Source organism: Crocodylus siamensis, chromosome 1, assembly GCF_052110815.1.
Source record: "Crocodylus siamensis isolate JL-2025a chromosome 1, ASM5211081v1, whole genome shotgun sequence".
Taxonomy (NCBI): Eukaryota; Metazoa; Chordata; order Crocodylia; family Crocodylidae; genus Crocodylus; species Crocodylus siamensis.
Window position 1 is genome coordinate 241,184,935 of NC_143395.1, and position 26,707 is coordinate 241,211,641.

The 26,707-nt window shown below is 41.8% G+C and overlaps 1 protein-coding gene across 1 annotated transcript in view; it reads left to right on the top strand.

Moving 5' to 3' along the window:
• Window positions 1-3,034: 3,034 nt before the first annotated feature.
• The window catches only part of ROBO1 (roundabout guidance receptor 1), a 796,429-nt gene continuing 772,756 nt past the window's right edge, over window positions 3,035-26,707 (top strand). The window contains exon 1 of the mRNA XM_090059747.1: window positions 3,035-3,143. Within this exon, the coding sequence (XP_089915873.1) occupies window positions 3,035-3,143 (109 nt within the window). The remainder of the gene's footprint in view (window positions 3,144-26,707) is intronic.

A 26,707-nucleotide genomic window follows, 5' to 3' on the forward strand; every position in this document is an offset into this window, starting at 1 on the left:
GAAAGTCCCTATGTCTGGGTTTGCAAAGCTTCTCTTTTCTTACCCTATTTGTGCATTAAATATAGCTTACTCAAAATGGAGAATCTAGGTGCATCTTCATGTGTGCTTTATTGCAGAATTGATTAATAAGCTCCTCAGTAAAGTGTCACCATCTACACATGTGCTGGTATTAAGGTGCTGTAAACTAATTAAATCCTCCACAGGATAGCACTGTCAGGGACAGTCCTGTCTTATGGTGGAGTACTTTACTGCATTATAATGCATATGTAGACTGGAGACACAAATTGCGCCGGATCAGCCAAGCCGGCCGGAGGCCTGCTCCACCCTGGCTCAAACAGGTTCTGCCCTGGGCATACATATAGATGCTGTGCCCAGGAGCAGTTCACTCTGGCTCAAAGTGCTCCAGAGTTTATTACATTGCATTAATTGCATGTCTAGATGTACACTCAGAGTCTCTGTTTACTGATTTCTTCCCTTGCTTTTTGAACACACATTCATTGTCTTCTATTGGAGGCATTCTGGCTCACAACTGAAGATCCTTGAGAAAATATGTAGTAGAAGTTGCTATTTAAAGTTGTATAATGTATGTTAAATCTAGGGTTGCCATATTATGGTTATGGGAATATGGGATGGGGGGGTGCCACTACTGTGCATACACACACACATATGTACGCATGCACACACCTCTGCTGACCCCGTGCCTCCCAGAAACCCTGATGCTGGGCTAGAATGGGAGATCATGGAGGCCTGTGGCTAGGCTCCATTCCCTAGTGCAGAGGCTGGGCCCAGCTAGGAGTGGCTCCTCCCCCTCACCCCTGGCAGCTGCTCAGTGCTGTCATGTGGAGCCCAGGTCTAGGCAGCAGCCACAGTGGCAAGGCACAAGGCTGCCAGGCGTGGGCAGACTTCCCAGGTCACCCATGCAGGTACCCGAATCCCAGCCTTAGTCCCTTCCCCCAGCCCACGCTGCCATGGCTGATTCCTACCCCAGGCAGGAGGAGCAATGCCCAGCTCAGCCAACCTCTCACGACTCCAGCCACTGCTCAGGAAGAGACAGGCCAAGCACCACAAGTAGTAGCCTCTGTCTCTGCCTGCATCAGCTGAATCCAGGCCTTTTTCTTCTATTTACACCAACTGGCTGGGACACCAGGACAGCCTATGAAATCTGGTCCCAGGCAATACAGGATGTATGGTCACCCTAATTAAATCTCTTTTGCCCAGCCAATGTCACAAAAGCACAGTGAAGTCATAGTTCTTTTTAGCCTGTTCAGATGGCTAGCTTCACTGCCAGTAAAAGTTGCACTGTTGCAGGTGGTCACAACATTCCTGCTTACTTTGCAGTATTTCAATAATGTTGATTGCTCCCAAACCAAACTACACAAAGAGAATGGAGAATGCTATAAATGGTGAAGAAAGCTATAAATATATGGATAAATATAATTACCATTTAGATGCATATGGCTTATTTTGCTTTGCCTTTCTGTGTAATTTGAAATCATACTGAGAGATTAAATTTAGCACTTTATTGAAAACCTGCCTCATTCCTAGGTTTAGTGTTAACTGTAGCATATACTGAAAGCTATAATGCATAACATCTGATGCAGAAGGTCAGCCTGTACAATACTAATGCCCAACTCCGCTACTAGCAAAACAACATATTTTAGAATTGTATAAATAAGCTTAAATTATGAATACCCTTGAAGGCAATCATTTTGATCCTAAAAAAAAGCAGATATTCCTGATGGATTATTTTTTCTGTATCACACAATTGTAGGTACTATATTGCAAGGTCCTGGGCACTTATAGGAAGCGCTGGATCTTCTCAACTCCTGTTGCAATCATTTTGAATGAAGTATGCTCAGAACTTCAGGATCATACTCCAGACAAATATAGAGCAAGACTGCTTTCAGTAATATATAGGAAGGGTTAACAGCTAACTGTTATTGCAGTTCTACTCTGAAAATATTAAGCACACCCTGGAAGCCCTTAAGATCCAGCGGCAGGGGATTCTTAGATCCTACCAGGAATGAATGTATTAAAGTTAAAGAGTTAAATCTGAAAACAGCAAAGATTGATTTGCTTCAGGGATCATTTCCTTGCAAGGTAAAAAGTTGTTACACAACATGCAGTATGCACTGAAGAGAATAACAAATTTGCAAAGTCTTTCGGCATGGCACAGTATGAATTATCTGTAAATCAATTCAGGCTCCGCTGATTTAGATTTGGACAGGAGTGGATATTGCTCACTTATATTTGATTCCCTCATCCTCCCCCTTACTCTCCTCCCTCTTCTCCCTCCTCCCTCCAGACAGAAATTGCACAGGCTAAGTAGGACAGGTAAAACTGTCAACTTTTTTAAAGGTGTTTCTTTTTTTAAAAAGGTGTTTGCTTCTTTCTCTCTCTCCTTTTTTTTAAACCTTTCTTCTCCTCCCAGCTTCCTCTTTCCTCTCTTCCCCACTTCCCCCCCCCCCTTTTTCCCAGGCGCCACTTTCTATCTGCAAGCATCAGGGGAAGCTTTATAAACTATACTTTGCTCTCATCAATAAACGTAGTGAGTTTTGAGTGCCAAAATTAAATGTTCCATTTTGTCAGCTCTTTGAAGCTACAGTGAAATATGCAAGTCAAAGGGAAAAAAAACCATGGTTTGCTCCTGGGTCTGTCCCTTGTTATAGTGCTGTGAGGAATGTTGATAAATATTTGGAAGAACTGAGAGGTGGCAAAGAAAGGTTAGGAACTAGTGGTTGCTGATAGACCAAAGAAGGCTGTCAGTTCATCTCTCCTGGCATCAGATTCTTCGATTTTGAGGAAGGCTTTACATCTGTTCAGTTTACCTCTGTTTGGATAACACAAACACGATGGAAATACAATTTTAAAAATAAATATCTCTAGTAGAAATAGTATTTTACTTCTCTTTCTTCCGAACAGGAATAGTTAACTCTAGTTCATAATTCCTAGAGAAAGTCCTGTAATTCATCTCTATCAGTACCCCAGGTGGAGGTTGTTGGTTTTTTTTGTTTTGTTTTTTTTTTTACCTGGCATGGCTGTGCTGTCTCTCATGCTGCTGCTTTGGCTAGTAGAAATAACTGCTGCCGTGGACATTTCGGCCAGAATAAAAGCAGGGTCAAGGTGGAGAGGTGAAAAGAATCGTGAGTAACCTGGGCTTTTCTTTCTCTTCGCTTCTGCTTCTATTTCAGGAAATGTGATAGGCCTTGTTTAGCTGTGTAATTCAGCATCTCCAGAAGGTCATTCTTTAATAGTCACTTTAAACTCGTAGCATTTTAAGCATTTAAATATGCATGTAGAAAGCCTGGGCCACACCTTCTGTAAGCTCCACATATCTGCAGTACAGTCCTGTATTTCTCTGCAAGCTTTCCAAACAGTCTGTGCTGATTAACTCCTATATTTCCAGAGAGTTAGCAGATTGTACCCTGCAAAAAGTCTTATCTGTATTTAAACATTCAGCCTCAAGTATTTGAGACAATATTTCAAATGCTAATATTGATCATAGTAGCAAATTCTTTGAGCTTACAGTTTTATTATGTAACCTTATAAGCACATTAATTATCTTTGGAAATGTTATTGATCATATTAGTTAATATTATAACCATGGGGGGAAGAGGTTTAACACACAGTAATGCAGTCTCACTCCATGTCTAGCGCTAGCATTTTAAGGAAACAGAATATAAATATTCACATTGAAAATCAAAGTATATGAGTCATGATAATTATTTGAGTGCATATGCTGCAGGACTTCATGCTGCATAGATGGGTATTGACTAAGACATCCAGCAGCTTTTTTTTTTTTTTACTGTAAAGGGCAACTAAATTCTTGTTCCATGGTTAATTCTCCTATTTTTAGCTAACAGTGCAACTGCACTTATTCTCAGTCTGAATAACATACCTTTATTGTCATTGTAATGTCATATTTTTGACAGGCTTCCTTAGAAGTGTTCCCATGACAAAAAAGAATGACAACTAGAAATGATATGGGAATATTTTAAGTTTAATTCACTTGTGTGTGGTGTGAGTGCTCAGCAGAAAACCGATTAATAAAATATTCATCAATTGTTCTTATGTGGAAATCTTTTGGAGATTATCTGACTAGCTCTCATTGTTTGTGACTTCAAAAGCTGAGCTGTATTATTTCCTTATGTAATAATGCTGTGTTTTAAGGGACAGACATATGTATTATATGGTCAGTCACTCAGCCCTCTTGCCTGCAGCCGCAGCAGAGAGGTAAAAGTTTGAATGAACCTGTAGCATGAACCACCTATTCACATGTAGTTCAGAGCCGAAGCTCCTACTGCTCGTGATACTTTACCCCATGCTATTCAAACATACATCAGTCCTGCACAGATAGCCTAATTTAGTTCTAAATAATTTACCATATTAAATAGTTACCTGTTGGAAAGTTGTATTGCATTTTAACAGATCGGAAAACTGAGGCATAGAGAGGTTGAAGGCTGAGCTGTACTTAGCAGGCAAAATAAAACTGACCGATTATTTTTTTTTTCTTTTTATTCAGCAAAACCTTTAATTTTCAATGTAAATGTCTTTTCAAGTAAAAAGATATCAGTTTTCCCCAGGTATATCAGTCCTTGGTAAAATAAAAATAGCAACCAAAAATTTCTCAGGAATATTCTTTGTATTTCAAAAAAAATGGTTTTCAGAACATGAAATCTTTGACCACAGTTTTTAAAAACTGAAAATTTTAAGGACATTCCATTTTCCAATAAAAACCTGAAGGGAAAATCATATAAATAGTTTTTTCCACAAATATCTTCATTTTTTTCAATTTTTAACCAGATATGAGTCCATGGAAAGATCAAGGTAGTTCCAGATTCATGGCTATAATAGTCCTACTAAAATTAAGATCTGGAGCTATTGCTGCTTAGGATCACTAAGGGGTGCATCTACATGTGCACTTTAATGCACATTGGCTTATTTTAATGTGCATTAAAGTGTCACAAAACTCTGCTCCTTACCTAATGCACAATAAAACAGACTAATGCACATTTTTCTAGTACCTTACAATGGAGGGTGCCTATGCATGAGTGCAGAGGTTGCTCTGATGCATTGTAATTACAGTGCATCAGAGCAGACTCAGTTAATCAAGTCTGCTTAACCGTGATAATTACCATGCTCCAGTCAGCCTCTGCATCTCATGTATCAGCACCCCTGTGCTCTGAAATGGTGTCAGGGACACTTTATTTAAAGCTCATTGAATGAGCTCTTGATAAAGCACCCCTGCCACCATTTTGAAGCATGGGGACACTGATATGTGAGATACTCCAGGTGCTTTAATTAGAGCAGCTTTCAGAACTACTCTAATTAGAGTGCCACTCCTCCCCCCTCCTCCATCCTCCACAGCCCCAGAGCATGTATATAGACGCCCAGAGGTACTAGATTTAATGCACATTACCTAAAGTGTGTTAATGAATGTGTAGATGCTCCCACGGAATCTTTCTGGTCTGTTTTTGGGATAGATGGTTTCAGATTACTGAATTTTCTATCCAACACCTTTTAAAAGTACTAAAATCTATTTTAAAAATAAGAAAAACAATATTTGAACTATATGTAGATGCAAGACCAAACAAATTTGAACTACCAATATCATACTTTCATACTACTAATATCATACTTTTAATTATTATGAGAAATATGTTGTGGAGTGCTTGGGCAGCATTTGCTTAATCCAAAGCCTCTTGAATTTACTTCCCAATGTTTTTTTGGATCAAGCTCTAATGCCCATTTTATTGAGGAGGCAGCCATGTAGAACTGTTTGTTCTAATTACTGTATGATTGGCAAGAGCACATTTTGTAGGGAAAAGTATTTGCAATATGTAAATATTGTGTCCAGTATCCATGACGTTGGAACTTCTGGTAGCAGAATATGTAGCATCTGGTGATGCATTTTGAAGAGTCTCAGAAAAATTTGGCAAGTTCTTTCAGAGAAAGTTTGAAATCAAAATGCTGTGATATTACTGTTGCTTTATTCTTTGTTAGTTGTTTAGTAGTAGTTGCAGTTGTTGCTGAGGTTGTGACTGTGTTTGAGGAGGTAGTTTGGTTACTTTTTGCACTTCATTATAAACCTCTGTATTTCTCTGAACTATTTATGCTCAGAGAGTTGTATACTTACAAGTCTTATCTACAATAAGGAAAGAACACCTGGGATAACTTGCATTACTTTGAACATCAACAGAACCTTCTTCTGAAACAGAAATTCAGCTGACTTACTTTACTGGGTAAAAGACACTGCCTGTTGTCCTACCCACTGAGGTTCCAGAGAAATGGTCCATATGTTGTCTTGAGGGGCCAAGTCCTGCACACCCCAGGAAATTCCTGGAAGAATTGGGCCCCTCAAACATCAGGTGTTCCTTCTTGGGGAAAGCCTAGATATCAAGAAATGTAGGACACAAAATATAAGAGAAAAATCATTCAAACATTATGACAATGGACATTCTTTAGATGTAGGGACAAACGCCAGATGCTGTAAATACACTTTTCAATTCTTATTCTATTTGAAGCTATCATCAAATACTTCTGAATGCCTAGGTTGTACAATTTATGAAGGTTATGTTTATAGTGATGAACACTGGCCTGGTCCCCAATGACTAGATTTCTTTTGCCCTGATACTAAAAAGGTGTTGAGAATGTTTTAGTGCTTTTGTGATTACCTATTCTCTATTAATGCTGCAGTATAGACAATGCACTGTGACACTGATATGTATTTAAATCTGAACAGGCATTAACTTTCTAAAGTTATTTTCAGGTGCCTATAACTTTGTCAGCCTTTTACCTCACTGGCTGAAATTTTGTAAGTTTTTTTTTAAGTTAATATTTTTAGGAAATGTAGATCAAAATGAAGATTCATGGAAAAAAAAAACAGTGAATGAAATATTTTCCCTTTATGCAAAAGAAAGTTGTAGCCTCTTTGGAACGTGTCAGAAGTATATCTCAGAAACTTTACATTTGGCAAAGAGATGGTTGTTTGGTAAAAAATGATAGGGCTACATGTAGCACTACACTAGCGCAGCTACATAACATAATTTGGGGTAGTAGCACATAAAGCAGGGTGTGACATGCTTCACTCTTGAGAGAGCATGTACTATGCCCATTTCAGTGGAACTAGATATGGTTTTATTAATGAATTAAAAGGCATTGAAATGCAAACTTTCATTGCATATTGTTTATTTTTGTCATGTCTTTCATTCACCTTGTATATTGGACAAAAAATATCAGGCCACATTACCTAGCATTGGATTTTTAACAACCCTGTTTTCTTAATTAAAGTTGTATGGATTGTAATGAATGAATATAAAGTTCATGTAAGTTCTTCATTCACTGTATATATGAACATGGAAAAACAGAGATATGAAGGCTCTAGAGCAGGAAAAGAAAGCAAGAATCATAAAAGTCCTAAATCAATCCAAAGTATCCACTGCATTATAGAAATGAAGTAAAGGATTATAAAGTCCATAAGAAAATTAATATAACCAGTAGGTTTCTGGTTTTTGAATTATAAATTATAGTTTTGCTGAGCCTGTAATGAGTTTGCAAAAATTACTTGTTGCTTGTTTTGGCCATTCATAGATTCCAAGGCTGGAAGGCACCTTGGAAGATTGTGTCTGGCCCCCTGCACTAAGCAGGAAAGATAACTAGGGGTCAGGTGACCCCAGGAAGGTGACCGTCTAGTCTCCTCTTGAAGATTTCCAGGGTAGGTGATTGCATCACCTCTGGAGGGAGCTTATTCCACAGTCTGGACACCCTGATTGTGAAGCAGTTTTTCCTAATGTTGAGCCTGAATCGATCTTCCAGAAGTAATGTGGTCATTACTCCAGGTTTTCCCCTCAGGTGCCCTGGTGAACAGTTGCTCTCCGAGTCCTTGATGTACTCCCTTAGTGTAGCAGTAAACTGCTACGAGGTCCCTTCTCAGCCTTCTTTTCTTCAGGACGAAGAGTCCCAGATCCCTCAGCCTTCCCTCATATGGCTTGCTGTATAAGACTCTGATCATGTGGGTGGCACTTCTTTAGACTCTCTCAAGCTTATCCCTGTCCTTGTTAAAGTGTGGTGTCCAAAACTGGATGCAGTACTCCAGCTGCAGTCCCACCAGTGCAAAGTAGAGCAGAAGAATTTCTTCCTTGGTTTTGCTGGAAATGCATCAATTGACGCACACCAGAGTATTATTTGCCCTGCTGGCTACAGCATCACAGTGCCAGCTTATATTCATACTGTGGTCTATTATCACCCCCAGGTCCCTTTCATTAGTGGTGCTAGTCAGTTTGGTGCCACCAAACCTGTAGGTGTTTTGGGGGTTGCTTATCCCAAGGTGGAGCACTTTACATTTGTCAATGTTGAACTTCATCAGGTTCTGATCTGCCCAACTTGCTAGCCTATCTAGGTCCACCTGTATCTGTATCTTGTCTTCAAGCATGACCATGCTTCCCCATAACTTGGCGATGTCCATTAACTTAGCCAGTGACTCTTCACCCCCACATTCAAATCATTAATAAAGATGTTGAAAAGTACTGGACCAAGCACCAACACCTGCAGGACACTGCTGCCTACCCACTTCTTGCCAGGATGACACAGATCCATTCACTATGACTCTTTGGGTCCTATCCTGCAGCCAGTTTCTCACCCACCTGACTATCTTGGAGTTAAGCCCACAACCTCCAATTTTCTCATGAGGACATCATGGAATACTAGATCAAAGGCCTTTTGAAAGTCTTAGGTATACAATGTCAACCTGCTCTCTTGTGTCCAGGCGATGAGTTACTTGGTCATAGAAGGAGATGAAGTTGGTAAAGCAAGACCTGCCCACAAAGAAGCCATGCTGTCTGTCATTCAGAATCTTATCTTCTGCAAGATTATCACAGATAGAGTCCTTGATGAACTTTTTCAGGATTTTCCCTAGGGTGAAAGATAGGCTGATTGACCTGGTCCTCCCTCCTGCCCTTCTTGTGAATGAGCACAACATTGGCCCTCATCCAGTCCTCAGGGACTTCTCCAGAGCGCCATGAGTTGTAGAAGAGTTTCACCAGGGGTTCCACAATGACTTCGGCCAACTCCTTCAGCACTCTTGGAAGAAGATCATCTGCTCACACTGACATGTATATGTCTGATTTTTTTTAAATTGGTCATACACCAATTCTATGGCAATAGTAGGAAAGCAGTTATTCCTACCATGCTCATCCTGTATCTACCTGGGGTTATTTTCCCCTTGAACCAGTGAAAGACCAAGGAAAAGTAGTCATTCAGGAGTTCAGCTTTCTCCTGGGTGCTGGTAACCAGTTCTCCTGAGTTGCTGAGCAATGGCTCCACACTTCCATTTGTTTTCCTCCTGTTCCCTATGTAACTAAAGAAGGACTTCTTGCCCTTGATTCCCATTGCTAATCTAAGTTCAGTCACCGTTTTAGCCTTTCTCATCTGTTTCCTACAAATGCAGGCCATCATGGTTACATGGCCTCCTTGGGGCCTACCCCGAGCTTCCATTTTCTATAAGCCTTTCTTTTTTCTTAAGAGGACTGTGATTTCCCTGTTTAGCCAAGACAGCTTCACAGCCCTTTTGTTACCTTTTCTCTGTATGGCAATGGACTTCAAGGATTGTATCCTCAAGGAACAACCACTCTTCCTGCATACCTTTCACCTTTGGTCCCTGGTCCTGCAGCACTTCCCCTACTAGTGACCTAAGCTTGTTGAAATTTGCATTGTTGAAGTCCAAGACTTCAATCCTGCTATCAGATTTGTCTGTGTTACATTGGACAAAGAACATGTTGGTTTCGTGTGCGCTGTTGCCCAGATTTCCCTCTATATTTAAGTCAGAAACATTGATATGTTTCTATGAGATTCATATTGACGGTGCTGACTTGAGATATAACAAAAATTGTCTGTTAAGGAAACATAACTGGAAACTGAGATGTCCAGCTGCCTCTTTGCCTTTATCCCTTTTGCTGACTCTTCCTCTCATAAAAATTCACCAGAACTGACTTGTGAAAATTTGCTGAATCTTAGTTTAAAGATCCCTTGATGAACCCTTATAGATAAAAAATATGCATCTGTCACAGTCTAAGTGCTGTTGTCTGTGTAGAATTCCATTCACTTCAATGGGACACTGCACAGGCACAAGTATCCACACAGCTGGAGTGCATATTGGATACAACCAGTGGAGTCAGACTGGAGTCAGATTGAGGATTAAGAAGTTAATGTATTTATGTATGTTCTCATACAACTTGGTGTCCAGTGTGTTTCACAGAATAAGTTGATCATACTGTAATAGTTAACATTTTAGAATATAAAGGTAGGTTAAAGTGCTACAGATTGAAGTTCCAAGTGCTTCAGCAGGGTCTTTTGGCACTTTTACCCAATGATCAGCTTTACATAAAAGCACCAAAAACCCGTGCTGAAGCTCCTGATCTATACAGATGCTGGGGAGCCAGGTCAAAATGGCTTGCTTCATCTTTTGGTAAAGTTTTTCTTTTTTTAACCACCACATCTGTCAGCAGTGACAGATGGAACAACAACAACCTTTCATACAGTTAGGCAGTTACTCATAAAATAGTATATAGTATTGGATTTAATTACCCCCACTTTCAGTGTAAATTAGCTCTGACAACATTGTCATAAGATTTTATGGCAGGAAATTAATTCAATATTCAGAAATTACAATTACTGACCATTAATAAAATGGATTCATCAGCATGCCCCAATTTTAGGGTAAGAAAGCTTTCAGGATGCAATATCTCCATTGTATAAATGAGATGTGAGACAATTTCCCAACTGTTAAACCAAGGAATTTTATTTAGGCTCAATTTTAAAACCAGGTAATTTTATATAGAAGTGTATTTATTAAAAGCTGCCATTCTCATATGGCCTGTATAACTTCTATTATCACAGAAATACTGTCCTTGCTCAGCAAATATTCTGTTCATTTATCTCTGAGTTGTTTCAAAGTTGGAAGAATTTGAAGGCAAACTAACTAGTACAAAATGGAGTTAATATTGAAGTTATTCTAGCATTTATTATTTGATTATCAAAGAGATTAGGAAAAAATGTATTTTTGAAAAGGCCTGTTATAAAAAGGGATAATTTACTGTTTTAAGGAACAGAGAAGCTATGTGTTTTCTGATTCAGCTCCAGCTCACAGATTAAGATCTTCATTGCTTTTCTAGAATGTAAGCAGCAAAGAATAGACTCCATAAGAATCACAGGTGGTATTAAAATGAGGGACTAAAAAGCTTATGCTTAAAAATCATTTTTGTAAATCCTTTCTTACTGCTGTTAATAATGTGTTAATGCTAGTCCTATACCCACTAGAGTACTCTATTTGACGTATTATTATATTTTTAAATATATCTAACTTAATTTTCTGTATTTATGATTAAAATGTTTGATCATTTTAACTTATGGTTTTAGTTGGCTTTATAATCAATCTCAGTTTCTAGCACAAAGTTCTTGTTATCAATCTGCTAGGGTCTATTTGTCCACAGAAAAATTGAAGATGATAAAATGGTTTAGTTCTCTTAGGTTTTGGTATTTATTTAAACAAATCTAAATGTGATGGTGTTAATTATAGTCACAGAAATATATAAGCAGTAAGTAATGAGGTCTTTTGAAATGTCAGGCAGTCAGTGTTGAAAGTAAAACTTATTGATATAAGGATTCTGAAACTGAAGTGTTGTAGTCATTTTTTACTAAACTATAATCTGCTTCCCTACAATAGGAATTATACATACTGTATAAACACTTATTTTAAAATAAGTGGGATGATATATGTGAGTAAGTATGAATAGAGGTTCACAAGGTGACATTTTACCCTTTCTGTCCACTTGTAGTATGACCAGTTTCTGTTGAAGTATTAAGATAATAGGATTATAGGAAGGTTGGCCTGGAAGGAACCTCATGACGTTATCTAGTCCACTCCCCTGCTTAGGGCAGGACCATCCCTGAGTAAAACATCCCATTCAAGTGTCTGTGTAAATTGCTTTTGAGCATATCTAATGATGGAGATTCCACCACTTCTGTAAGTAGCTGGTTCCAGTGCTTGACTTACCCTCATGCTCAGAAAGTTCTTCATAATTTCCAACTTACACTTCCTCTGCTTCATTTTGAGGCTCCTTGTCCTATTCCCTACAGTCAGAGAGAACCTCTTCTCTGTATCTTCTCTACAATTGCCCTTCAGATAGTTGAAGACTGTTGTTGAATTCCCCTCCAGTAGTCTTTTCTACAAACTAAGCAGTCTTAGTTCTTTGGCCTTTCTTCATAAAAAAAAAATGTTTCTCAGGCCTCTAATAATGGATTTTGCCTGTCTGCTGAGCTCTTTCCAATCAGTTTACATCTTCCTTGAAGTGTGGGACCCAAAACTGGACATAGCATCCCAGGCCTCACCAGTGTGGAAGAATACTTCCCTTGATTTGCAAGAGACACTTCTGTTAATACAACCCAGTCTGCCACTGGTATTTTTTTTTGGAACAAGAGCACACTATTGGCTCATATTCAGCTTATGGCCCACTGTAACCTGCAGGTACTTGTCTGCAGTACAGCAGTAATCATTCCCCAGTCCATATTTGGGCATGCAGTTGTTCTGTACCACAAGCAAGACTTTGCAGTTGTCCTTGTTGACTTGTCTTTTCAAGCATCATAACTTTTCTACAACTCAGCATATTAGTCCATTTCTTAAAGAACCATTTATTTACTGATTTTCAGTTGAGATTTCCTGCAGATCAATAAAACTCACTTCAAAATAGAGAATGTAGACAAAATTGACTATATTTTCTTGCAAAAACCCTATGCCTTTTCCCTCAAATCCAGCTGCAAAAAATTGGGATGCACACTATATATTAGGGAAAGGGTTATCCATGAGTCTGGAAACATTGGGTGGGAGTGAGAGGGTGCTAACGGGTGGTAGCATCAATTGCCACAATTCCAGAAACTACAGAAATTAAGGCTGCCATTGCTCCTGCCTTTGCCTGGCCTCCTCCCTTCTGCCACCAAATTTCTGGACCCATGGAGAGCCCTGCTCCCAAATTGAGCACCAGATCAGATGGGGTTGGTCTTTGGACAAGCACAGAACTTCAAGTCTGACCCAGCATATGGCCTTACAAGTAGCTCTAGAGTCAGCATGTGGTCCTGGAGTTGACATGTGGCTCCAGAGCAAGCATACAGGGTCATACTCAGCCTGAGCAGAACTGACATGCCAGATCTGTCTCCACCACATGGCCCCTTTACTAGCATGCCAGGTCAGGCCCCACTGCATGGCCCCAGACCCTGGACATTGGAGTGACCATGCAGTTGGATTTGGCATCATCGTGGACCCAAATGCTAGGTTGTTCTGTGGACTCTAGTCCACAGGGCTAGCAGCAGACTTAGGAGCATGTTTAGCTCCCTAGCTGCTGCTACTCAGTTACCAAAAAGGGTAATTTTTTTTGTTTTCTTCTTCAGCCTGTCCTTCCAAAATAAGGTGTACACTGTATGCAGGGGTGTGCTGTCACCAAAAAGTTACAATACAGTAAGCTGATTCACTGTGTTATTACTCCCCATTTATACCAGACTTACCCAATGATATGAATAAAGTGTCACACTCTTAAAACTGGAGAGAAAAAAGGGTAAATCTAGATGTTACCTCCCTCTGGTTCTGCTAATTCATTTCATATCTTATTATTCTCAATATTACATATCTACATTAATAAATATACAAGTGAGTATATCAACCTGTAAACATTATATATTTTAAATAGGAGAATAAGGATCCCTTAACATTTTTTCTTTAAGGTTGTAATTACATTCTTTACTGTGATTTTTAACTCTTTCACATACTCACACATTTTAAGCTCATTACCCTCACTCGAGTGGAAACTTTTAAGGGGTTTAAGATTAAGTCCCAAACCAAGACTACCTGTGGAAAGAAAGTGCCTCATGAACAGAGGAAGATTTGGCACAGTAGCATTTACTCTTTGCTTTCTTTTAGGCCAGGGTTCAAAGCACTGTTTTGTTCTTTCAGATAGGTGGCTTGCTTACGGGACAGGCTTTTCAGTATTCTAGTGTTCTACCAAATGGCAGTCGCATGAAAATGCCAAATGGGAGATGTTATTGTTTTTTTAATATGTATTTTTCTCCCCTCATGGGTGGAGCCCATGAAGAAAGCAGAAGGGAAAGATGAGGGGAAAGCAAGGTTATAGAAGATAAGCAGTGAAATGAAGGACAAAGAAAAATATACAGAAGGGAGAGGGAAAAGACATATGAAAGAGAAAATAAAAAGGGGATAAGAAGGGAGATAAAGAAAGTAAAAATGGAATAATACAGAAAATGAGGAATTAGTCTTTCAGATCCACTAACCAGGGAATTTCTCTTGAGTACTACCTATTTTGCAATAATAATTTAACTTGCCATTTTAATTATAGTTATCTCTAAGATCTGGGAAGTGTCCTTTTATGTCTAGAAATAAATTTACTTAGAACTTTCATTTGTTCAAATTACAGAGATAAAAAAAGAATTGATTTATTTCAAAATCTATTCAGTAATTTCTTATACTAGAAACTGAAATGAGTTGACATTTATTCATGAAAGCAAAGGGATATTAGAATAATTAAAATTTGAAACATTTGGTGCCATGAAACTTTTGACCTTTAATACATTTGAATGGGATTGAACTGCATTTCAGTGAATATAAAACATTTGATAAATAGACAGTGACACTGGATTACAGGATTATATCACTGTAAAGTACTTTAGAGTTAAAATCCTGACACGAATATGCCATGCTTAGGTAGGAAAAATATGAAGAAATACAAACTAGTAATGATACATTTTATTTATTTTAAATTTGTGTAAAATTATTTAATTACAGTTTTTAATTACATTTCACTCTTCACATACGCTTTCTCTGTTAAAAGTCATGGTGATTTTTATAAACCAGTCATATACATATTCAAATATATATATGCTCCATATGCTTATTTCTCCCACACCATCTGTTAAAGCAAGGATTGTGTAATTCTTCCTTAAGCATATTTTAAGTGGGTTTAAATCAATTCAAATCTAATACAAAGTAATCAACCCATAAAGCATTAAGAATTTTCATGATCACCAACTAGAAATTTGACACTTTTTTCTCCCTTCTTGTATAAACCTTTACTTTAAACAGAATAGCTAATAATGAGATATAAGCTCGCCCAGGCATGTTAGGAGGGTATGCTAACTTGCTTTAAACAGAACAGCTAATGCATTTTTACCCTCCTAATATGCCTGGGAGAGCATATATCTCATTCGCCTAAACTGGGTAGTTTTTACTTAAAAACTCCTAAACTGCTTTTCCAGTAATCCCCTTTCTCCTCGTTTTTCACTGGCTGGTGAACTGAGGCCTGATAAGGCAAGAGTATCAGAAATGAGAGCGGGAAGTTCTGCTTTCTGAGTCCTCACTGGGTAGGGTTATGAAGAGGGGGAGTCATGACTGCCTTCCTAACAAGCTTCACTTATTCCAAAACCATAAATGACCCTTGCATGTATGTATGTGCCTGTATAATTGTTTTCTATGCTTAGGCAAGCCAGAGTAACTCTCTCTCTGAAACCGATGGCATTCCATACTGTACTTTCTTGTTAGCACCCAAATAAAACTTACACCTTGCTTTTAGAAGACAGAATGTAGTAAAACAAGATTTTTTTCTATGGTCATGGCTGACTTCATGACTTAGAGTAAGTCATCCTGGAAATATAGGCTAGGGACAGACATTCAAAAAACTGGAGCCTGGATTGATTCAATCTTCGCAGGTTTGTCTAACCTACCTAGATTGAGCCAATTTGCAAGTGAACAGACATTCATGAAATGCATGCACATGCCTGCAGTGGCTCAGGCCAGGCGCCAGGGGGTGCTAGAGCAGCCCTTGGTTGCAGGGAAGCTGTGCTGGGGGCGGGCATGGCCAGTCCCAGCAGTAACTTCAAGTGAACTGGCTGGGGGAGGGGGTAATTTTCCCCCCCTTCCACTCCCATTGGTGCTCCTCCCTTGCTTCCGTTGCAGTGGGGCACAGCCAGACACCAGCCGGAATGGCTTCCTGAGGTGCGGGCAGCAAGGACAGGAGTTATTCCTCCTTCTGTGCCAACTGCCCTGGGGGACCACAGCCAGGGTGTGCCCATCCTGACCACTGCTACTGCTGCTCACTCCCTGCATGGGACAAGTGGTGGGATAAGCCCCCTCCTGCCCACTCTGCCTGATACCAGAGGGAATGGGGAATAAGCCCCCTCCCTGTCCCCTCACCTAAGGAGCCCTGCCAGCAAACATCTGGCTGGGCCCCCAACCATGGCGCTGGAGTGGTGATGGGCCAGCGCCCTGATGGAATAGCAGCCCCTATCCTGGTGTCCAGTGAACATGAGCCTCTTCCTGGTAGAGGGGCTGCAAGCAGCAGCACTGGGGCTTGGAGGGGGCATAGCCCCCCAAGCCTCCCCCAGCACTGCCACCATCACTGCTTACTCCATGCAGTCTGGGCTTTCTCTGCCCCACAGCATGCCCCCTGCCGGATAGAGGCTTGCAGTCTGGGACACCATGACAGGGGCTGCAACCCCCATCAGGGTCACTCCCCCCTCACTGCTCCAGGGGGATGGGGCCAGAGGCTGGCAAGCATGGCTGCCTTAGGTGGGGACAGGGAGGTGGAGGGGTCACTTCCCCATCTGCCCCTGGGGGACTGCAGCAGGATCTGCTCACTCTGACTGCCACTATTTGCTCCCTGCAGGATAAGTCCCCTCCTGCCTCCTCCACCAAAAGCTGGAGGGAGGAGGGAATAACCCCTCCACACTGCCCCTCCAACCTAAGGGGGCCATGCCAGTCAGTATCTGGCCATGCCTCACCGCTGGAACAGTGAGGGGGGAGTGCCAGGTAGACACCAGCTCGGGTGTGTGCTGGTGGGAGGGGAGGGGGAATTAAACCTCCTCCCTGGCCAGTTCACTAAAGGCTACTGCCACAGCTGGCCACACCCCTGCTGCTGGAGCAGCCAGTGAAGAAATACTGGGACAGTGGAAGGTGTCGCGCTGCTGTCCGATCGCAGTGCAAGGGACCGGAACGGCGGGGTTACAAGGGCCGGTTAGTTCTCTATGGGACGGTTAACATGAGTCCAGCTCGCGTCGCCCAAAGAGACTGGAGGTGAGGTGATAGTTACGGAAGCAGAGAGTAGTTGAAGGTAGAGGTTTATTTACTCACAGTGAGTGTTGAGGAGAGAAACGAGATGCAGAAAAGTAGACTACTAATCATGTCGGGGCCAGCAATGAAACGGCGTTCGGCAGTTGGGAATTGTGAACAGGAGGCGGAAGCTAGGTGATCGGGCTAGCGTCCCTTGTGATAATCGAAGCGGGTGATGAACAACCTCACTTGGGTGCAGCTGTGTGCTCCCTTATATCACTCAGGTGATGCGTCCAACGGTGAGCTGGCTGTTTTCACCTAATACCTCTCAGGGTTCTGTGTCCTGGCCTTATTTGGCATTGCAGACTAGCTGACTTCACCTATGTTGGTGACGCTCTGATAACAAAAGTAATGGTGTGGCAGCGTTTGTTTTACCCTTTTGTGATGGTTGCAGGGAAGAAGGGTGGTGCTCGCCATGTTGGTGCCTTGCGCATCGATGCCACCATTATGGTGTGCGTGTGACAGAAGGATGGAGGCAGAGGAGTAAATCTCTTCCCTGCTCCCTTCTGGGGCCAGCCTCTGGCCAGGCGCCTGGCCCTACCTGTCCCTGCTCTAGCTAGGGAGCAGAAGGGAAGGGCCAGCCCTACTCCGGTAGAGCAGAAAGCACAGCCCAGAGAGCATTGCAGGATACTAGGGGACTCTGGTTTAAGTTAAACCAGGAAGGGGTCTGGGACAGAAGTTGCATAAACAGGTTTGAGCTCAATCAGTTAAACCTGGTTGAATGTAGTATCAGACTTATCTCAGACTTCTCAGTCATTTTCAGACTGGTTTATGTGCACTGAACCTCTGTTCTGTTACAGGTTTAAACCAGTTTATGATCACTTAAACCAGTTTATGTGTAACTTCTGTCCCTAGCCCTTATATCCAGGAAGTGTGATATCCCATGAGATAGTCTGGGTGAGACAACAGGAACTTGCTGGTCTGGCAGGAGAGTGACATGGCCAAACCCCAGACCCTTGCAAAGGCAGTAGCAAGACTGTTACTTCTTTATTGCAAATAGTTCTTAATATAAGTTCCTGTAAATACTAGTATTGTAAAGAAAAATGTCAACTCCACACCACAAGTCTCATCAAGATACTACAGACTATATGCAGCAGCTCGCTCGCTTGAGCTGGGTTAATTGCTGCTTCCAGCCCAAGTAAGAGTCAATAGCTATTGCAGCTATAAGAAGGTTAACACAGGACTCGGCCCATTCTGCTTGTTGGGGTTACATGGAAACAAAAGGTAAGTTGGCAGCAAGATCTTTTGCCCTTCTATGCTTCTACTCCAGAGAAGAAAATCAGCTTCTCCACTTAATAAAATTACCCTAATTTTAGAGGGCTGATTTTGGTGAAAGGCTATATGTGAGAAAATACTGTATTAGCGCTCTAAACATACAAACACAATATGAAAAGGTAACAGAAGCAAAATGATGCACACCTAACAGTGCTAACTTTGTTTGGCACCCTGCAGAACTCTTGCAAGGCTCTCAGGACACCCCCCCGGTGCTGCAGTAGCCTGGATGAGAATCACTGATGCAGGCACTGTTTGTGGTAATGTTTGTATATTTATTGTATCTACTGCAGTATTGATGAAAGAGTCAATCTGCAAAACACTGAAGCCTATACACACTTCCTGGAAAATGTACCTTGGGCCTTTGCTTATCTAAAAGATCTGCACCAGGCCTGGAATCTTCCATGAAATGTGTGCTTTTCTGAATCGGTGTCTGAAAAGTTGGAGCACCTGTTTCCACTCAACTCTTTTAAGTGCTGAGAGTGCAAAAAGTGAAGTGATCCAGTAAAACAAACATTTTGTGGCTATGTGTCTTCCTGATGGGTATTCATAAAATTGTTTGGGGCCGCAATGTTAGAATTGGGGTGGGTGAAAGTAAAGAGTAAAATTTAACCACTATTGCATTTTATCAATTATTATAACATGTAATTTTAATATTTTCCTTGTCTATGACTATGTTTTTGCTTTGTATATTTTTCCACTTTCTTTTTTAATTAGTATGGGATCCTCCCAAGGCTTGAGGCAATATGTTTAGTAACTTGATTCAAGCACCACTGAAAAGCAGCTAAAAGACAAAATGAAGTCAGTTAGGAGTGCAGAAGATATCTATCCCCCAATATGCATGGAATTGAAAATTTAGGAAACTTTATTCAAGAATAAGGTATGCTCACAGAAAATTTGCAAAAATCTTGATCAGAGAGAGATTTTACCAAAGCCACTTACTTGGAAATGTTACTGTCATGTATCCAGCAGTTAACCTTTCAGCTTTGAAGAAAATAATTCACAGAGACTTATTTAGGAGACAGAGTTACTAGAGTAGAATGGAAAATGATGAGGAAGAAAGAGAATGTAAAACAAATAACTGAGGAGAACTGGGAAGGGTGGAAGGGATAAGAAAACAATTTCACTAGAGCACTAGAAATATTTAAAACAAGAAAACTGAATGGTTTCCTCATTCACCAGTGTCAATCCAATCCTACACTCATGAGGTTCCAATGAAATTGAAGGAATTAGATTGACAAAACAGTTGGAGAAAAGTAGCAATGAATGGAACTCTATGTGGAAATGAAAAATCTTAACTCATGCTGCTGAACATTTACACACATATATTCATACTCTCCTCCATTGGTAGCTGACTAAGACTATCATAACCAAGGCAAGATACATAATAACGAATTTCTGCTAACCAGTGAAGCTATGGGCACTTTATGTCAATTATTTTGTCTCATCTTCCTCGGGGATTATTTTTTATAATGGAATAATTTGTTGAAAGTGTAAGAAAAATAGATTATCAAAACTTGTCAAGCCTGAAGTTTAGATGTACTTTATTAGTACCTTCATATTAATATCTTCACATATTACAATACATAGACCTACATTAGCAGATGCACTCAAAGTTCCTGTATGTCGCCACAGTAGGTAAATCCTAATTTCAAAATCCTAGGAACAGAAGACAGGGTAATCCTACAAAGCCCCTTCATGTTGTAAAACTGACATTTTCCTTCTTTGAGCTATAAATAGGTTACCCTTGTGGTTTGAAATGGTGGTAAAATGTTGCTGTCATCAATAGATTTCATATTATGCACTGAGTAATGAATTATCACACCAGGAAAGCCCTGTATGTTTTAGTATGACTGAATGTATATGAGATTTTTCTTTGTCACAAGCTGCTATCTACCAGTGAAACTAAGGATGCCAGTTAATATAGCTCAATAGCTTCATAAAGCAAATAATATTTTATACTTATCAATTTCTATTTTCTTTAGTGGGCAACTGTATGAATACAGACACCCAGCTAGGTAGCTGCTTTTGTGCCTCAGACCTGTGTACAAGATATGCATTTTTAAATTAAAGCTATAAAGAGATAAATGGAAATAGAAGACAGTTTACAAAACCTATTGCTGTTATTGCAATGTGTATTTTTCAGTAGTTCCCCAGATCTTGTTTTATGCAGAGTGTGACAGGGCAAGCTCAGGGCTGGGTCTCAACTTCTACCCACCCACCTGTCTACGTGGAGCAGTCTGTCCAATCTAACCTGCCACAACTTGCTGATTTAATAAACTGGTGTTCTAAATGGGAGGCTCCCAAGTATAATGCCCTGATACCAGGGGGTGCTATCCATGGCTCCATACCACACCTACACTATGGCTCATGCCTCACAGATGGCATCTAAACAAGTTCTTACACTTTGACTATAACTTGGTCTCTCAGCATCTGAGGATTAACTGGGGTGTCCTTCTGACCCAGTCATGTGGCCTTGACATGCCTGAGGACTTACTGGAGTTGTGACTCAGCCTGACTCCTTGGCTGAACAACACACTCAGTCTCTGGCCCAACTGTGGCCTCAGGCATCCATAGACTAACCTTGGCCTATCCACCCTCTACCTGGGGCTTCAACTTATGCCTTTCTACTCGGACCTACTACCTATGCCCTTTTTCTAGGTCCTTCACCCATGTTATTACATATGTGGGGGTTTGCCCTTGGACTGGTTGTCAGGCTGTCTCCTCAGCCCTACCCTGCATACCCCCGGTGCTTCCTTGTCTGTGATAGGGGGCAATGCCCCAAGGGAAAACTTACCTCTTAAGAAAGAGCTCCCAAGCTGGAGGGACATGGCTGAAAACTGGAAGCCCAGCAGGATCAAAACCACAGTGGAGAAAAACACTGTGGCAATGAAAAAAGAAAAAAACAACAACACAGGTTCAGTAAAAGCCAGGGTCACCTCTAGCTCCAGCATGGACCCACTTCATAGCGCTGTACCAGTGCTGGTTCACTGCCCGGCCCCTTAGGGCAGAGATAAAAGCTCCACTGGGAGCAGAGCCAGGAGGACCAGAAGTGAGGCTTCCAGTGGGGCCAGGAGAGCCCTGACAAGGAGAGAGCTTCAGAGAGGAGCAGTGGTGGCAACCAGAGAAGGAACAAGCTTGCAAGGGACAAGATATGTACCTGAAGCTGAGGTGTGGATCCTGGATGCCTCTGGACATGACTGGATGCCCAAGAACCCTACAAAGGGAAAAGAGATCCAGGAGTCCAGACCACAGTAACGACATAGCTAAGAAGCAGAAACGTCCCTGGAAACAAGGTAACCCAGGGACAGCATGGACCATAAGCCAACCTTCATTATGACCAAGAGCTCAGGCCAAGTGAGGTCCACAACTTATTTTTCTTTAAGATCAAAAGGCCAAGAAAAAAAGTACTACCATTGCTCACCTTAGTGGTTAAAGATAACAACTTGAGGTTGGCATAAGGCGGGGTATAGGGGAGGCAGAGCACTGAATTGGGAAACCAGACAAGCAAAGCTACAGAGGGTCCCAGGGAAGGTGGGACGTAACATCCTACTCCCATTAACATCTTATTTTTTCATCAAGGATGGGGTAGGAGAGAACCCCCTGAAGGTCTTCCAAGACAAATACTCCAACACCAAGCTATCCGGATCCCAATGAAACAGTGAAACCTGAAAGGTTCCTAAGAGCTAGGCATACTATCAAACACCACAAAAACTTACACTGTCCCTTCAGCCCTACTTAGCACCTGCATTATGCACAGACCTTTGGGTCATAAAGATGCCACCTCAGCTGTCAGGCCATCTCCCTAGGGCTACACTACTGCCCCCTCTCTGGGGCCACACAACATCCCCCTCACACTGGTGTCTCTGGGGCTTTACGCCCCTGTGGGGCTCAAGTGGCCGCAGCCATGCCTGGCCCCTGTGCCTGACCCTGAATCCAGGTTACCCACCAGGATCTGGGGGCTGGAGTTTTAAGATGCCCCTACCCTTCTTTCACCAGGGAGATCACTGGCCTTGCATTTCTGGAGGACTGTTCCTCCATGAACAGCCCCAGCAGGCCACTCATCCCCAGCAGCAGGGTGCAGTTTCCAGTAATACACAGGACTAGGAGCCTCCTGCCATCCCCAATAACTCCTGCCCTTACCTCCAAGATGTTCCTAAGCAGCAGCTCAGCTGAATGTTGTCTCTTCAGCTACTTGCAGCAAACTACTGCCTATGCCCTGTGGGCCTAGATTTAAGATGACTGCCTGTTCATGGCAGGCCTGCACCTGCTGGCTGCCTGCTCCCAGCCTTAAAGTAGCAGGCACCAAAAAGTGCCCTGTCACACAGGGCTCCAAAAATGGCCCAATAGTTGCTATGCACAAATGGTCTGAAACAACAGAGATGGAGGTTTTGTAAGGAGATTCTTGGTTCCCTAAGTACTGGAGAGCATAATAGAACATAGAGTTTGACTAGTTGACCTGTGAACTATAGCTCCTTTGACTGTGTACATGTATTATTAGGAAGATAATGATATACTGTATCCACTTCCCAGCTTCTTGATTGGAAGGGAGTATTCATTCACCCACCTTCCACAGCTGTTTACTCAGGCATTACATTCCTGCATCAAAAGCAGGTATTTCAATGTTTGGGGTCTACTTTATCCAAAAGTTCTAGAAGTTATAATATCTTAAATCACAAAGAAATAAGGCCTTTTAAACAAATACAGCTTAAAGAAAACAACTTGGTATGTTCACCTGAGAGAACAAAGAAGGTAGAGAAAATAGGCCATGGGCATCTTGTATTACTTGATTACAAAAAAATCTGAAGGATGGATCATTTTAATTTTCCTCTGCTATTAGACACTATGGATGTCTATACATTTGTTCATGTGTTTGGGGTGGGGGGGGCAGTGGGGTGTTTTAATTAAAACAGTTCCTGGAGAGCTTCTCTAATTAAAACACCACAGTGTCAGATGTATTCAGTATCCCACATTTCAAAATGGCAGTGGGAGCACTTTTACTAAAACTAATTCAGTGAGGTATAGTTAAAGTGCTCCCACTGCCATTTTGAAATGCAGGATGCTGAATACACATGATGGTGAGTCACACTGGAGTATTCTAAGTAAAACAGTCCAGCAGACTCGATTAATCAAATCTGCTCAAATATATTCTGATTTGAATGCATCAAAGCACATGTATAGCACCCTATGGGTGCAGACAGAAATGACTATTTTTGCCTGATCTGGCCACTGAAAGCACTCTAAGGCCATGATGTAACACAAGCCCATAGCTGCAGAGTGCTTTAAATGTTCTAAATCCTACAACAGTCTGAACCCTCATTACATGAGGATTCAGATGAAGATGCTCCAAAGTGTATCTGCTTGCACCAGGAAATGAGGTAAGCTGACAGCCCAGCCCTGCTCCTGGTGCTGTTTTCAGAATGGGATGTGGAGAGGGAATGGAGGGAGCTCATTCTGGAGTTTGCCCAGCCAGTGCTAGAGGGTAGAGTGGATGAATTGGAGTCCCCTATCCCACTCCAGTACAGGCTGGGAAACCCCAGAATGGATCTCCCTCCCATGCCTTCTCCTCCAATCGTGAGACAGCACTGGGGGCCAGAGTACAGAGCTAGGAGAAGAGTCTGTAGAGAGACAGCCTCTGTCCCTGGATCAGCTGCAAATTGGAGCTTGATCCCGCACCCTTCTGACCCAACAGCTAACATCTGTCAGGCTGAGGTAATTGGTTTAACTCATGGTGCTTTCTGTGAAGCACCATGAGTAAGACTGAGGAGCTGAAATTCTGTCTGTGCCCTTTGTGTTCTTGAAATGCCAGTTAGCCAGTCCTGTTCACTGTGCCTTTGGATACTTTCTTGTAAGGTGAAAAACAATTAAGGTGGTTTTAAGTGTACAAAGGATGTCCAAATTGTGATGCTAAAACTGAATATGAATGTCAAGATGAAAATACATGATTTGTTTTGCTAAATTAACATCTAACTTTCAAGGGCACCATCTATTTTGTTGTTCCACTCTTTCTCTGATTGCCACAATAGACTAGCAATGCAGGAGAGGTTCTGAGAAGTCTCACATATATGGGATTAAAATTCCTTGGCATTATCCTTTAAATATAAATATATTATGTACTGCATCCTTTCAATGAGAAATAATTGTAACTTAAATTCTTAAATCCAGTAGTATATTTTGTCCTACCCATACTGAGTGCTGAACTCACCACTACATCTAAGTGAAGCTCTGTGTGTCTGTGTGCATCTGTGAAATTAAATTCTTTTGACTTTTTTCTGATCCTAAGGCCAGTTGGGATACAGCTCAATCTCTGGTGCATTTTAGAGCAGTTCCAAACCTGGTCAAAGGCCATTTCACACGGCACTTAGTATGCGTTAAATACACTTAAAACATCTGCCTACATGTTCAAGCAGTAAAACAAACTAAATTCAGTCATAGCAAACATGCAACTTTTTGCAAAAGGGGTACATCCGTGTCATACTAAGTAATATATGTTCAACTATTGTCAGTTAGCTCTACAGAGCTAAGACAAACAATTTACAGTCCTCCAGCATCGCAGATTGTACCACTTGTGCTCCCTAGGCTGGTCTGACAGAACTCTACTGCCTGGGGGTTGTTACTGACTTGAAGGCAACAACCTTACCTTCCCCCTGGCCCATATGGCACCACTCTGAGCACCCACTAAAAGATCTGAGGTTCACAGATGCCTTCCAGATTTCTTTGAGTACATGAACAGCAAATACCTAGTTTCATGAACCACACCAAACCAGATAATGTCCTCCTCAGAGAACTGCAGGAGGACTATGAATTCCTGGAGCTCATCTCATCTAGGGTGAGGAGAAAACCATCACCACCAAGGATGGAAAGGAAAGCCAGCAAAACTAGGCAGTCTATGAGTTCATCACAGCCCAGATGGTGACTCAGGGGAAACAGCAAGACTGGCAGTAGATCCACTCTAAAAACAAGTGCATGAAGTCAGTGTGTTCAGAAAAGGGATGTTGACAGGGTCTCAGGCCTCAGGAAGACCATGGTCTCCTACTACAAGGAACTGTTGAGGATTTTTGAGTTGGGCCACACTGTCACTTCCTGCCACACATGCACTGCACACCCATGGATCTGGTGCAGCATAACAAAAAAAATGGCCATGGAAGAGCACCAGGATGCCTACTCAATGGACTTGTTTCCCACCCAAACTCTGGGACCAGACCCAGGACACAAAAACTATGGACAACTCTGACAAGACCCTTATTAGGTTGCCAAACAGGGACAACTCAGCAGAAGCCACTGGTAAGTTTCAGCAACTTTGGGGAAAGTGGTGACTGGTGGTGTTAATCTGGGTTGTGGGGTGCCTCATTGCTCAAGGGTGACATATTGAAGAGGTGGCTCATGGCTTGAAGGTGATTCAGGACCTACTCTGGGGCTGGTTTATTGCCCAGGGTGACTTGGGGTTTTCTCTATGGATAGTTCATGACTTAAGAAAGTGCCTAGGTCCATCCTTCCTTCCTTCTCATGTCCTTGTTGTGACAAGGTATTTATCAGAATTTGCAGATTCATTAAAATCTGAGAGGGCCGCACTATGAGCACTTCTGTTATAGTCTAGTGCATAGGTGTAAGTGGCAGTCATTACAGATTGGCCCCTGCCTCTGGGACTTGCCAAAAGGAAAGGGGCATTATTTTTGGGAATTGTTCATACACCTATGCTTGGACCACGGCAATTGTGCAAGAGCCAATGGTACAGTTAAGGCTTGATGGGCTAGATAAAGCACTTTGTGGCTACCTAATATTATAGTTAACCCTAGTTTAACATTCATTTATTCATGCAAAGCAGTAAAAGAAAACCTTATCCACCTGCCTTGCCCCACCCCACCCCACCCCACCCCACCCCCAGACAACCTGCCTAGCAATGGCAGCTCACAGCCTGCCTCTCTTCCCTCTGGCCTCTTTTTTCTTTAGATATCCCACATGCGCTGTGGTACTTTGAGTTTGAAGGGACTACCTCCACCCTATCTGGTTATTGGTTACTGCCAGTTGAATATATGGCACCAGTCCTTAGGGATGGGCTTAACAGAACTCATGCCCACATGGCCACAGACCGGTTCCCTGAGACAGCTTTTTAGGGTACTGACACACAGAAACACACAATCAAAGGCTTTTATTTAGGCACATCTGAGAGTGAACAGAAAGGTGGCAGAGAAAGGAAAGCGCAGAGGCAGGGAGATGTACAACAGATTGTAGACCCATGCTATCCCACACCCGCACCCCCAAAGGGCAATGTTG